The following is a 14,361-nucleotide window of genomic DNA, read 5'->3' on the forward strand; positions in this document are numbered from 1 at the left end:
TGTATAGTTTGTCAAACGTTCATCTCTGCCTTAAATTAAGTCTCGAGATAGAATTCCTGTTAATTTCAAATCAATATGAAAGAGGCAGAGAAAGAAATTGCAGTCTAGCCCTTTTCTTGAATCAATATTTTCTTTAAAAGCTGAAATGTTAACTAGATCATAGTTTTTGCCATTTTGAAATGTAGCTTGTGTTTAAAGAATATATGCATTTCCCCTGAAAATCGCTGATGCTGGTAAGTTTTGGAGCAGGCATGGCTGCCAGCAGGCGTGTGACCCAAAGCGGGCAGGATGGGACCAGCCTTTGCCGCAGTGATGCGGTACAACGTTATCCTCCCTGTTCCTGAGCTCATCGTCTCTTAATAACTTCTTTTTTTTATTCTGTTTTGCAGAAGCCTTTGAAATTGTAGTACGGCATGCAAGAAACTTCACCAACAGCATGTTTAGGACCCACTACCCGAGCATGGGGCCCAGAGCTCTTAAGTTTGTTGGAGAACTTTTTACCGATGTCTCGCTGTACATATTGGGCTCTGACATCAGCGTTAATGACATGATAAATGAATTTTTTGACAGTTTATTCCCTTTGGTTTACTCTCACTTGATTAATCCCGGCTTCCCCGATCCCTCCGTGGAAATGACTGAATGCCTGCGGGCAGCCAGGAGAGACCTCAAAGTCTTTGGTAACTACCCGAAGATGATGATGACGCAGGTGTCCAAGTCGCTGCAGGCCACGCGAGTCTTTCTGCAGGCGCTCAACCTGGGGATCGAGGTGATAAACACGACTGACCACTTAAAATTCAGCAAGGACTGTGGACGAGCGCTGCTAAAGATGTGGTACTGCTCTCACTGCCAGGGGCTGCTCCTGGCCAAGCCCTGCGCCAGCTACTGTGGCGTGGTGATGCAAGGATGCTTGGCAGGCGTCGTAGAGATCGATAACCACTGGCGAGAGTACATCGGGTCGCTGGAGGGTCTGACCAAAGGCATGCGTGGCATCTATGACATGGAGCATGTTCTCCTGAACCTCTTCTCCATGGTGCGGGGTGCAATTGTCTATGTGCAGAAGAACGAAGGAAAGCTCTCGACAACCGTGAGTGGTTTTTCTGCAGTTCCCCTAGCTTGCTGCCACAGCAAGGCTCAGTTGTGTACTACTAGTTCTACATGTTGAAACCAACCTACCCCTGTCCTCCAGCCAACAAACTCCAAATGCTCCAATTACCACCTCCTCCCTTCTTCTCCCTGCAATTCTATGATTTTTAAAACTTTTGGTAGCATTTGAAACTGGTGTTTGCGTGGCTTGGGCCTCAGTTAAGGACTTTGCCTCTTTTCAGGTTGGTCAGAGCAGAAGGGTCTGGAGTCATCCTGGCATCAGCCTTGTAGCTGGGGTATGAGATTGGGAGCTGAGATGTCCCAGCATCTTCAGAACGCCCTGGGTGCTGTGCTTGCCTCGGGTAGCTCTGAAAGGCTGGTCCTGCTCCCCAGGTCTCCCCTGCCTCCTTTAACATCACTAAAATGTACTTCCAAATAGATGCCAACTGAAAGCGGGTACCATGGCATCCCCTGCTTCCTGATTTACTAAAGGAGATCTGGTTTTCCCGCTTTTGGTAGCTCATTTCAGTTTTGGGCTGCCTTTAATCCCGGGGATGAGGTTATTATTTATTAGGAGTGACCTGACTTTTTAAAAACACATTGTGTGAATTTCTGAGCCTCCCAAGAAACTGAGGCTTTTTTGTTCAGAAAATCCTGTTGCTCTGTTTGAATGCCGAGGACAAATGGACTGTGGTAATATAATGCTTGTTTTGCAGAGGAGATTTTTCTTGAGACACAACTGAGCTGCTCCGTGCAGGTAGGGTAGAGTTGGGGATGGGGGCAAAGCGGCAAGAATATTGTTATAGTTTGCTTAAAGCCAACGATGATTAAAATCTTCCACCACTTTCCCTGTTAGCTGCTTGTTCCTATCATTCTTGACTCCTGTTTACAAAAGAACTGTGTTTATGTAGGTCACTGTAGTACTTGCATTGTAACTAACTCGTATCTTTTTTGGGGACCGTGAAAATGTATCGGCTTATGGATTTGGAGCTGTGTGGCATTCAGCCAGCAGCACTCTTCTGTGCTGTTTTATGTGCCATCTTTGCTCGGTGATTGCCCGAGACATGCCACCGCACATATGCAGGCTGTGAAATAACGTGATGGCACCCCACGGTTTCACACCCCCTGGGTAGTTTGGCACACGTGGTGCAAGCTCTCTTTGTCGCTTAGTAGGGATTTAGGGACCAACTCTCCAGTAAGTCAGATTACTCTTGTGTTGCGGTGACCAGGAGGAGGTTGTGGCTGAGGGCTGGGTTTTGCTGTTGGTCACCCGGGCAGATGGATGCAGGCAGGACTCGTGGGCTGCACGTTAGGCTCCAGGGTACAGTGCACAACACTGGCTTTCAACCTGCATGCCTTAGCCCCTTTCTGCAGAAAATCCCTGTTTTACAGCAGCCTGCCAAGTGTTTCTTGTGTCCCCGGGACCGCAGGGAGGTTCCCGCTGTTGGGGTCCGGGGGCAGCAGCTCTGCTGGGCACGACTTCTGCTGCCGTGGAGCCAGGGCAGGCTCTTCTCCCGTCGGTCAGAACCTGTCAACCCTCTCTGGAACAGCAGAGGAGCAGAGATGTAACTGTAGGTTTAGCCTGAGGTCAGGTGAGATGGAGAATTCATGTTACAGGTGATAATGATGTATAGAAGAGAGAAAACCCAGCTCAACTCTAAGCCCAGTTGGTGTTTCCGAGGCAGTAAGAAACAAAACTTACTTCTACACATAATGTGAGCTTATTTGATCTCGAAAGATCAGTTGACATATTCAGCTGTGAGCAAAAGCATCCAACATGTCTTGCACCAGCAAACCTGCCATGCTTGTAGGTGCTAAGGCAGAACAGAAACATTGCCCTTAGAGGCTGTATGCCAGGTTTTGCAAGCACACGCTGTGTATTGCTGTGTGGTCCTGAAAGGGTAAGTGTTTGTCCTCCCATATCCTTCTCTTATTGGCACAAGAAAAATGCACTTTTTCTTGAAGATGTCCATGTATACAGTGAAGGAACACGACTGTCAGTTATATTATCGAATATTGAGATCTTGTTCTGCCTACTGGAAATGTGTTTGTGGGAGGACAAGTAGATGGAGCACCACTAAAGTCAACACAAGCCATGGCAGTAGAGCCATAATCTGCCCATCCTCTGCCAAACCAGAACAGAAATTGACTTCCTTTAAAATAAAAAATCACTGAGCATTGCAAAACCATTCAGTGCTTTTGTACTTGATAGAGCTATTTAAATTCATTAGTGCCGTATATAGTTAGGTACTTATTTAAACATAACTCCTCTTGATTATTTAATACTCGAGTGATTCTTTTATTTGCTTTAGAGACGTTTTTGAGTTATAGGAGTGCAGAGGAAAAAAATCCAAGCCATGCAAGCCAATTGTCTGGCAAGTGTCACTAAAAGAGAATGGCCACTGGGTTTTTAAAGTTTCTTTTTAAAACACCAGTGTCGCTCAGCTAAGAGTATTATGTCAAACCTGAGCCCAGAGCAACTTTTTTTACGAACGAAGGTATGAGCTGTTGAGTAGAGGAATAGGGCAGTAATGGAAGTGCTGACAGTCTTAACTACAGCATTGCAGATGGCCTGACTCTGATAGACGGTCTGCATCTGGGATCTGGGATAAATATCTCTGCCCCTAAGTGATAGAATGCAATTTTTTTTTTTTTAGCTGTGCTGGAATGAAAGTCTCTCTGTTAAACTTATCAGCACATATTGAGTTTCAAAGAATATACCTGGAAGGAAACAGTTGTATTTACTGTTATCCTGTAAATATGATTGTTTTTAGACATCGTTGTCATATGAAAGTATAAAATGCCGCAGGAGTTGTCTTTGAAAATGTGGGGCTTTGCTCTCGCACTGGCTTCTCATATCGACCTCTTTTATTACTGACTTTGGCCACCACTGCCTCTGTAGGCAAAGTTCAATTCACCTGTATGTTATTAAGGATAATGACAGGTTATTTAATTGTCATTAAAATCCCCTGGAATTATGGAAAACTTATCTTCCATGCCCATAGTGATTATAGCCTGAATAACAACACTACTGCCCTTGCCTGTCCTTTGGGCTGCTTTGGTTTTCCACAGCATCGGTGGCACTTCTGCAGCAGTAGTTTTTCCTCCTGGTGTTTCAGGTCCTTGGGTGCATTACCCAACCGAGCATCCTTCCTCCATGCGGCTGCTCCTCTGTCCCCCTCACCACCCACCCCTAGGCTGGATTGTGGGCGTTTGCGTGAGGACCTGGACCCCTTTTATAGCTTCCAGCAGACCTGGCTACAAAGGGCATGTGAACCTGAGCTCCACAGGTGTCGCAGAGCCTCCAGATAGGTTTCTGAGGAGCTCTGCATTCCCCAAGACCTGGAGTCATCCTGTTGTTAATCAGCTTTTGGAAACTGTGCGCCTCCAGGCATGCATTTAAAGGTAAGCCTACACACTGGTGGTGTTCCTGGTATGTAAACAGTAATGCAGAAGAGTGAATTCAGTAATATGGCAGTAGACAGTTCCCATCCCAAGCCTTGCTTTAACAGCTAATTTGTCAGCGATGGTGTGTGTTAGGGCTTTATTATTTCTACAATTTGTCTGTTTAAATACTTCACACCTAAAATATGCTATTAAAGTACTTTGTCAAGGAGGCTGAGTCTTAGGGCAGATTGGGAAAAAATGTTCTGTCTAGGGCTATATCTATACTAATTTTCCTACGTGCTACTTTTTCCCTGGTTGAAAATGTGCATAGTATGTCCACCTCTTGTAGATATTTTAGTCATGAATGCAGGGAAGAGTGATTTTTAGTCAGTCTGTTCATGCTTTCTACCACAAACAAAGACAATCGGAGAGATGCAGTACAAATAAACTTCATAAAATACTCAGCCCCAGCACCTCTTGAAGTTAATGCTTTCTCCGCTTTTGGAAGCACAAGAGAGACAATAGGTCTGGGTGTCTTACATATCTGATAGTTGATCTCCTCTGGGGTTCCCTACCTTAAGCCAGCACTGTAAATTTATTTTGAAAGGTTGCAGAGTTGAGGTGAAGACTGTTGATTTGACACAGATATTAATTTGTCTAAGTAAATATTTTTTTCTTAATGCTTCCTTCCCCGCCCCGTAACTCATCAGGGTTTTGAACCCATCCCAACAGAATGGGAAACAACAGGCAACTTGTAGCATAGTGAGACACGAACCGAAAAAGGTGGGTGGCTTGGGGTGAGGCTGTAGCCATGTATTGCATGTGAGGAGGAGGATGCGCTGCAGGTGTGAGTTGTCAGAGACAGGGATGGGCATTTTGGCTGCATTAGCTGCTTTGACCTGCACACCCAGCAGGGCACGTGTCCCCTCCCAGCCCTTCGGATGGGGGTGGCAGGACTTCTCCTGCCCTTTAACTGTTGCGTGGTGCCTCTCCGTTTGGACGCGGAGCTGCGCCTGCTGATCCCCGCCTCGCACAGCGGGGCTCTCTGCTTGGCAGGACCTCTACGTGTTAGCGCAATTAGGGTCGGGCACAGAAGATACCGTGGAGCTGATGCATCTATAACATGACCGATTCTGGGAATGAGAACAGGTTGCAAAGGAATACAAGATTGGTCTTACAAGCCTCATAGAAAAAGTACATCATGAAAAACCCCAGCAACCCACCACCAAAAAACATATCAAGAAACTTCAGTTAGTCCAGGCTTGTCAGGCAGGTGTGCCCCAGCCTGGGCGGCTGCATCTCTAGAGAGAAATCCAAAGAAATGGGCTGATGGAGCTGCCCAGGCCCTGCTGCTCCCCTTGCCATCGCTCGACGTGTGCACCTCTATCTGCAGAGTATTGCCTAGAAGGGAAAGAGCAGGGAGCTCAGCAAAGCATTTTTCTTCACTCAGAACTGATGGCTGAGTTTCTAGAAAATCCTGTTAAATTGCAGAATAAAGGTAGCCAGACCTTTGTTGAACCGATTGCACCCATCTGTGCTGAGGAGGGGAGCGGGTTAGAGGGAGGGTACCGGTGCCGCATGGAAACAGGGTGCAGTTCTCAGTGTGCTTGCACTGTGCAGGGAAGAAAAACAGCAGGGATTCCCTCAAACACCTTTCAAAGACTGCTCGGGTCTGGGTTAAATAGGTTATATAGCCATGCTGCTGAGGAGAGGAGGAGAGGCCACGGTGCAAGGTGGGTTTGGTCTTATCCCAAAGCCGGAGCACTCACCCCTGCCAGTGCAGGCAGAGTGCTGGGTGTGAGCCCAGCTCTGATGCTGGCCACGGGAACCCCAGTGAGGGGCAGGGTCACGCAAACCGGACCCTTGTTTGCTCTCAGTTTTTTGAGGAATCCTGGTAGGGAGACCATGAGCACGCTGAAAAGATAACCAGCTACTTTGCTTGTAGCACCACAGAGAGAAGCATTGCTCTGTTGAAAATTGGTGTAGAAATTTGCAGTACCTGCAGGTGCACAGGGATGAAATTCAAGAATAAGTAAAGGGACTTTTGGTACCCAGGGATGAAAACGTCACCTGTCGCCATACACAGTGATTCCGTGCGTTTGTCGGCACGGCGATGCCGGTGCGGTTTTCCCTGGATGCTGCCCGGGAGCTGCTTTTGGAGCTGGCTCACCTGGCCACTTGCTGGAAGCTGCTTTGCTTGATGGGTTGCAATGGCAGGGAGCTCCAGTGAGTTTTCCTATGTGCTAATGGATTTCTTTCTGTGCTAGAACTGGCAAGAGACTTGTGAGGAAAGCTTTGAAATTACTGCGCTGTTCGAGAAGTCATTCCCTTTGAGACACCGAGATCTGTTTCTTTGTACTTTTAATGCGGGTTGCCTTCTGTTGGCATCGCTCATGGGATAGTCAGATATACAGCCTCTGTATTTTCAGTTTCTTTATCGGCAAAGTTTAATCCTCAGGCTGTTCTCTAATGCTTGCTGGTAGCTAGCTCCATTTTTCACTTAAAGCTGGAAACACGGGTGAGGTTTTGGTTTTCAGTAAGCTCAGCCCCACTCATAGTTATCCCAAGGTGTGTTTATCATGTACTTTTGTTAACCATTTTGTGATAGGCGGTGTAACGTGCCTGATAAGGCGTGTTAAAGCAAGCATCTGTTCCTGCTGCAGGATGAAAATAAACCTGATCACCGAGGACAGTATCAGCAATGTTTCTGTGAAAATACCTTAGGAGTATTAAGATTAGTTGTCTGAAGAGGTTTCAGATATTAAAGATTTTCTGATAGTTTGGGAAGCATATGGCAAGGCGCTGAACTGTAAGGCGTTGATTTTGATCTAGAAATCCCCATGTTGTTGGTGGCTTGGCTGATGCTGAAAGAATAAGGGCAAAAATTATTCATGCCTGCAGTTTTGCAACCCAGTATCAACAATTTTGATCCAGCGACTTTGGCACGCTGCTGCTAGTCTTGAATCTTTGGCTTAATGTTCAAATACACAGTAGCAAATTAAGGGTCTGCATCTCATTTTTGGAAGTGACTTTGGCATGGGTGCTCTTGACCATCACTTGCCTCTCTAAGGGAGAGGCTCAGAGGTTATTCTTAGCCTAGTGAAAGCTTTACCTCTTGTCTGGCCTGGGGAGGGAGGCCATTGGTGTCACACTTAATTCACTGCTAACAAGAGCTTTGCCTCTAGAGGACATGGGTAGCACGCTTTCATGGTCTTTGGTCAGCCTTGCCCTTTTTCTGCTGGGGTCCAGCATGGGGAAAGTGGCATGCTGGTCTCCCCTCCTGCTTGCCTTGATGGCGTGGTGAGGCTTTGGGTTGGTTTGTCACCAAATTGGGTCCGGACGAAGTGGGGCAAGCATGTGGGGCTGTGCTGGGAAGCGCATGGGACTCTGCAGAGCTGCTAGGTGGAAGCAGTGGATGTGGCCAGTGATGCTCAAACCTGCCAGCGCAAAGCCAGAGGAGACGGCATTGAATATCAACACGAGTTTAATTTAAAATAGCATTTGATTTTGCTTCTATTTGTAAACTTTTATATCGTCCTCTCCTTTTCTGCTCTCCCTCTGTCGTTTAAACTGGACATGTTCTAGCCTCTGGCACGTTGTGCCATTTCAATGGAATTTGCAGTGATGTTTTCTTTTTAATTGAAAGTAGAAGGTAGCTGCTAACGGTGCCCCCTCCTCCCTGCGCGCGCACACGGCAGCACGGGGAGCATCCTTTGACAGCACATTTGATGCCCAACCCAACTTTGCACTAAAGCTCGCACGAATCTTTTCATTGACTTCAGTCAGAGGCAGATCACTCAGCTGGTGGCAACTTCATCCCCACTACTCTGCGGCTTAAAAAGAGCTTTTTAAGGCTGCTGCATTTTATGGGAGGGAATATCATACGGCACCCACTGAGCCTGGCTTGATCTCGCTTCAAATCGTATGTTGGCTACAGTGTGAGCGAGATGCATGCAGGTTGCCCACAGTGGGATGTCTTGCATCTTTTCCGAGCTGAAGTCAGAACAAGCCTAAAGACCTTGTGCAGATTAATTACTGGGTCTGTGTACCTGTTTGCACGTACCGTGCCTTGGCCTGTTCTTTGTTTTAGTGGAGGAGCTGATTTGTTGTTGTGCAACTGGCTCCCAAGCATTTAAAAAGATATTTCGTTCTGAGATGCCCTTACATTAGTACAAAGAGCTAGCAGAGGTAGTGGTGCAGGATACGGTCTTAACAGTTGGAAATGAGGGTTCACAGCTTTGCAATATTATGCAGCTTTCTTCACTGCACAGAGCATCTTCTTTTTTTCTCATCTCTCTTCTTTTTCCTGGCTCCCATCACAGCTATATTTGGCAGCTGGGCATGGGATGCTTTGGGATGTAGGAGAGGAGAGAGCTGGTGATCATGTCATCCAAAGCAGACTGTGCACATTGCAGGAGGGGAGGTACGGGGGTGCCTGTTCCTTGGGCACTGGGCTTTAGGCTTTGAAATTTCAAACTGTCTCATTTTGTAATAAATTGTAACGGTCAAGGACATAATGCGAGGTCTTGAACTAGATTGGATTTAAGCGGAAAAAAACTGAGTTTCAGGCTGAACCAAAGATCACAGCATCAGAAAGTTCCCTCCGGGTGTCTTGAGGCTTCTGCCGCTTCAGGAGCCGTGGGAGAGGTGCTGGCTGGGGAGGAGCTGCCCCTCCAAACGGGGAGAGCGGGGGCACTGCCCCTTCCCCGGGGCTGCATTTGCAGCTGAGCTTTACAGCTGAACCTCCTGCAGAGTTACACCGGGCTTATGCTCAGGGTCCTTGCTGAGATCCAGATTTAGTTTACCTGAAGGATGCTACAGGCTGGTGCGTGGCGGAACCAGGAGGCTTTCAGGTCTGGGCTGACCCGCCTGGCTTCAGATGAGCCCACAGAGAAGTTATGTCCATGGCATGAACTGCCTGCCTTCTTATTTAGCTCAGTCCTGACCATGCTTCCAGACAAGCTGTTGCCCTCTACGCTTACTGGGGAATCAGGGAGCTGCCTCTGGGATTCTCTCTCAAAACTGGCCGCACATCTTTGTTTTATCAGAGAGATAAAATTCCCCAAGCGTCAGCCCTGCGGACATGGCTCCCTTGCTTGCCATCCAGATTGCTGCAGCCTCCCGCAACCTCTATTAACATAGATGCCTTATTAGCAAAATGTATTCTGGCCCATTTCCTTTCCTGAAGATTTTTATCCTTCCTAAGACTCGCAGCTTTGCAATGCCAGACTCGTGCTTACCAATATCCATGTCTTTATGCTTTCTACGCTAAACCCTCTTTTGGCCTCATTATCCGTGACTGCAGTTTCCACTAAGACCTCCATCTGGGGTCATTCACCGGGCATCCTTCATCTTAACCACACTGAGTTTACTTCCAGTGACAGTAACCCCCGTGAGTGTTGCTGCCTTAAAACTAGAACTAACTCTCCCATTAGCAATGCTGATGAATGAGCCAAGAACAAACCAGAAACTTAAAAGCGACCCTCTGCAAAGCAGAAATAGTGCCCAGAGCTGCCCAGGCGGAGCAGCGGCATTTTGTTTTGTGCTGGAGAGGATGAGGGGCTGGGTTGCAATGAGGTTTTCTTGCTTCATTTTGAATTCTCTGCCCGTGTGTGGTGCTATGAATGATATCATTTTTACATCTTACTGTAAAGTGGCTTTGAGGTACCAGGCATGAAAGATGCCATCTACAAATACATTTAGCTGAAAACAAAAAGTTACAACAAACAATTGAGGCAGATTTTTCAGCCATCCACTGCAGCAACGCACCCCTCGTTGCCAGCAGAGCTCTCGCAGTCCTCTCGGCCTCTTCGGGTTACTGCAAAATGAACCTGTGGCCTTTTCCATCCCTACCTGTTGTGTTCGTCCACTAATAAACCCCTGAGGGCACGGAGCCCGCTCTCAGAGGGTGAAGCTTGCTACTAACTGCATTAGTCTTTCAAAGTCTCATTTGAGCGAGATCAGGCTGCAGAAAGCTCTGCTGATAGCCTACAGCTACTTTGGCAGAGTTATTTCTGTTTAAAAAAAAAAAAAAAAGGCAAAAAAAAAAGCCAGCCAGCCAGCAGTTGGGGAATTTAGCAATTCTTTATGCAGGTGTATCTTTCTAACCTAATCAATTTTCACACCTAATTCTCTTCCAGGCCATCAGTGGTGGTGGAGATGATGCTCTGAGGCACTGACCTGGAGAGGGCGAGTGAGCCTGGTGGTTAGTGAGGATAATTTGGGGGTGACTGACGTGCTCTGAGTTTTTCTTTCTAAAACTTATTAACTCTTGGATTGCATGTATTGATCTGTATCACTGTACAAATAAACTCCATGCTGCTGCTCTCCAGAGCACCGGAGAGCAGGTATTTCGGTAGATATCTCAGCTGCCTGTGCTGGTATTTAAGTCATCCTTCCTCCCTCTCCTCCTGCAGGGACAGCCCAAAAAGCAGGGAGCGGAGGGTGCTTGAGGACAGTGGGAACCGCGCGAGGTGATGCTCGGACGGCTCTGACCAGCAAAATGGCACCAGTAGCTCAGAGCAGACGGGGCCGAAAGGGTTTGCACAGCAGGTGCTGAAAAATGCCCTGGACATCCTGAGCCTTGCTTCATGCAATTCCCATTGCTGGTTAGGAGCCAGAAAGCACTTCAGTAGCACTTTCTACCTGAAGATTTTGGTGCAAGATTTTTCTTTTCAGTAAGTTGTGGAAATGCCCAGCTTACAACTTGCAAGGTGAGTGGAAAGTAAAGATGATGCATAAAAATGAATTAAAAGTATTTAGTCCATTTTTTTTGTCAATCTAATGCTTCCCCCCCTCATTTTGGAATTGTTGCATATCAATTTATTGGAATCTGCTTCTCATAATCAAATTCTAGTCCTCAGTTTGACGCCATTAACAAAGGTGTTGTGATAAAGTTGAATTCATTTCATTTCTGTCTGCAAACAGCCCATTGTTGAATGAGTCACTTTATTATATGTCTGATTAATATATTATAGCATTGTAACGAGGTTAAAAGTGCACACCGATTTCCATTATAAAGATATTCTCAATCAAGCAGAAGCTAATCTAATGCTGTAAGTCATTCTGTAATTCAATTGTACTAACCGCAGTACATGTAAAAACAAGGTGTGTTACAACAAAGTCTCAAAAAAGCCCTGAAGATATTTATATCTTTATAGGAAATAATGATTTACATTTTCAATAAGCCTGATTTGTCTTTGGGAAAAATGTAATTCATTTATCATGAGCAAAAATCTAATGGGAGTCTTTTTACCTTGTCTGCCATGTTTTGGGTAAATTATCTTGGTGCTGACCTTTATTGTATTAGGCTAGGACTGACTGTCAGGGATAAAAAAAATAATATGGATTTGGTAGCTTCAAAACTAAGAAAAATCAACAGGTAAAGGAAAAAAAAAAAGAAGAAAAAAGACCACAGGGCCTTCCTGAGCCCTTCCTGATTACCAGCAGCTAATCTCTGCTGTGCTGAGATATTTTTACCACTTTCCGTTAATAACAATTATTACGCTTCTAATTTAGGCTTTGCTTGGGGAGGTCCGTGGCATCGCCGTGGGGAGAGCCTTGTGCACGCCTCGCCAGAGGCTGGGTAATGTGCCTTGGGGTTGGTCCAGGCTTAGCTGGAAAACAAATGGTTGTAATTATTCTGCTGAAGATATTAAGCAGCTTAAAAAACCATTGAAATGATTTGGTGAGCTTTGGTGCCTCCAGCCTTGTTGTTTTAGTGGAAACTGGTCTTTGGAAAGAGAAAGGTGGATGGAGGGAGCAAAAGGTGGCTGCTGGGGCGGTTATTCCTATGGGGAGCTTAAAATAAGTAGGGTTATGGTCCTTTGTAAAGGGCGGGTGACGGGGGAGGAATGACGGGTACCAAAGCCTTTGGGGTCAGAAGGGTTTTCCATTCAGCACAGGAAGGGAGGAGGGCATTTTATAGTGGAAAATACTCTTAGTGGCGTAAAAACCTTTGGGATGGTTTCAGTAAAAGCGTTTATTGAAGAATAAATCTGAAAAGCTGCGTGTACGTGTGAGCACGGTCTGTGTAGGCTGCAAAATGGGCATTGCTTTTTACCTGCTTATTTTGATATCACCAGCTAAAGCAGAGTTAGCAGTAAGCCTTGTGTGCTCTATTTTATATAAATATTACACTTGCTATTGGATTGCTGATAGAGAGAGAGAACTAATTAAGGAGGTAGGATATCATCAGTAGATTTTTCTTCCCTGAGATTTTATGAGCAGTAATTTGAAAAGAGCCATATTAAAGGCATTGAGGAACAAGTTAATGCTGCGTTTCTAAGAATATTGCCCTTCTACTCAAAGATTATATTCAAGAATAAACAGTGTACAGTAGCTAATTGCTAGCTGACACATTATAATGGCTTTATACTTCCAAAATTGAATCGGTCTAGTTTAAAAAAAAAAAAGGAGGAAAAAGTCATGCAGTAACTTTTTAATTATTTAACAGTGTATTTCTCAAAGAATAATTGAATCTCTGCTCGGGGCTGCGGGGGGGAAGTTGGACCAGTAGGTATTGACCACATTTGCAACCCAGCTGACACGGCTGCTGTTAAATAACCTATTATAGGCCCTGTCTCCAGCTTGCTGGCTTACGTTCCAGACTGATGGCAGGTATCTGTTTTTCCTCTCTAAATTAAGCTGCTAGGAATTTATTTCTCTCGGATTGTTCCTTTCTGCAGTGCCGTAGGCACAAACATGGTGCGATATTAAAACCCACAGAAATCTGCAAAGGAAACCAATTAACTCTGGGAAGGAAAATAACAAGCGCGCGGTGCTTGTCTGGAGCCGTCGTGCTGCCCGGCTTTGCCCCGTGCTGTGTCTCCTCGCCCCAGCCTCGGCGGTGGGGGGACCTTTGTGGGCAGCGGGGCTGCCCCGGGCTCCGCTTCCCCCGGCTGCAGGCGAGACGGGACAGTCCCAGCCACCCCTCTCCTCCAAGAGAGCCGGAGCTTGCAGCCTGTGCTGACCTTGGTGCTCTCAAAGGGGTTATTGTTCGCTTACTGGTGCTCTGCAACAGGTAGAGGTGCAGAAAGTAATTTTTTTTTTTAAGTTCTTGGTAGAAACTGGTAATCCCTCAAGCCAATTCCTTGCTTCGCTTCTTAGTCTGTTGGGATGGAGTAGATTTAATTGCCTGCAACAGGAGGGTCTTCTAGGGGCCTGCAGTAGCAACTGTGCAAGTATTATAGTATGCACAAAGCACAGTTGTATAATTGCAGTGTATTTAGCATCCTTAGCACAAATGGGCTTTGCCACCTTGAGTCCAAATTTTCTGGCAAGTTAGGTGATTCAGTGCTAATGTTGAAGTCAGCTGATTGAGCGTGGAACACCTTCAGCCTCCTTGGGGAATGGGAGTCCCGAAGGCACAGCGGCAGCGTGGGGTCAGGAGCAGCCGTGCCCCCAGCCTCTGCTGTGCCCCCACGTGAGCCACGCTGCGGGCTCGGGGCTTCACCAGCAGCCCGGGTCCAGGTGCCGTCGCGTTTTGCTCCCGAACCTGGCTTCGGTCAGTCTAGCACCCTCCTGCTTTTCTCTGGATTTCGCTCCCACATCTTCCCTTTTGCTCTGTTGTCACCTTTCAGGGAAGGCTGACTTCTCTTTCCAAGAATAAAGCCTTAGTTTGGTTGTCTAAGAAACATCATATTGCATAGATCTAACTTAAAGCCATAATGGTGCATTAGGATGTTATGGGGCCCTGTTCCAGGAAATGTCTCTGCCTGGGAAAACTGCATAAGTGCGTGCTGAAAATTAAGCGAATGCTTTTTCCTTGACGCTCCCAGCTGGTTGGGCACTATCCGCCTGCCCTGCGCTTTGCTGCCGAGGTCCGACCGTACGAACTGAAATACGAAATTTTATGTTAAATACGGAATTAACAAAACACTGGAGGGAAAC

The 14,361-nt window shown here is 46.5% G+C and overlaps 1 protein-coding gene across 1 annotated transcript in view; it reads left to right on the forward strand.

Annotated features, from left to right (window-relative positions):
• The window catches only part of GPC3 (glypican 3), a 153,992-nt gene that overhangs the window by 70,635 nt on the left and 68,996 nt on the right, over positions 1–14,361 (forward strand). Inside the window, exon 3 of the mRNA XM_072876917.1 lies at positions 390–1,084. Within this exon, the coding sequence (XP_072733018.1) occupies positions 390–1,084 (695 nt within the window). The remainder of the gene's footprint in view (positions 1–389; positions 1,085–14,361) is intronic.

This window comes from Ciconia boyciana, chromosome 12, assembly GCF_034638445.1.
Source record: "Ciconia boyciana chromosome 12, ASM3463844v1, whole genome shotgun sequence".
NCBI lineage: Eukaryota > Metazoa > Chordata > Aves > Ciconiiformes > Ciconiidae > Ciconia > Ciconia boyciana.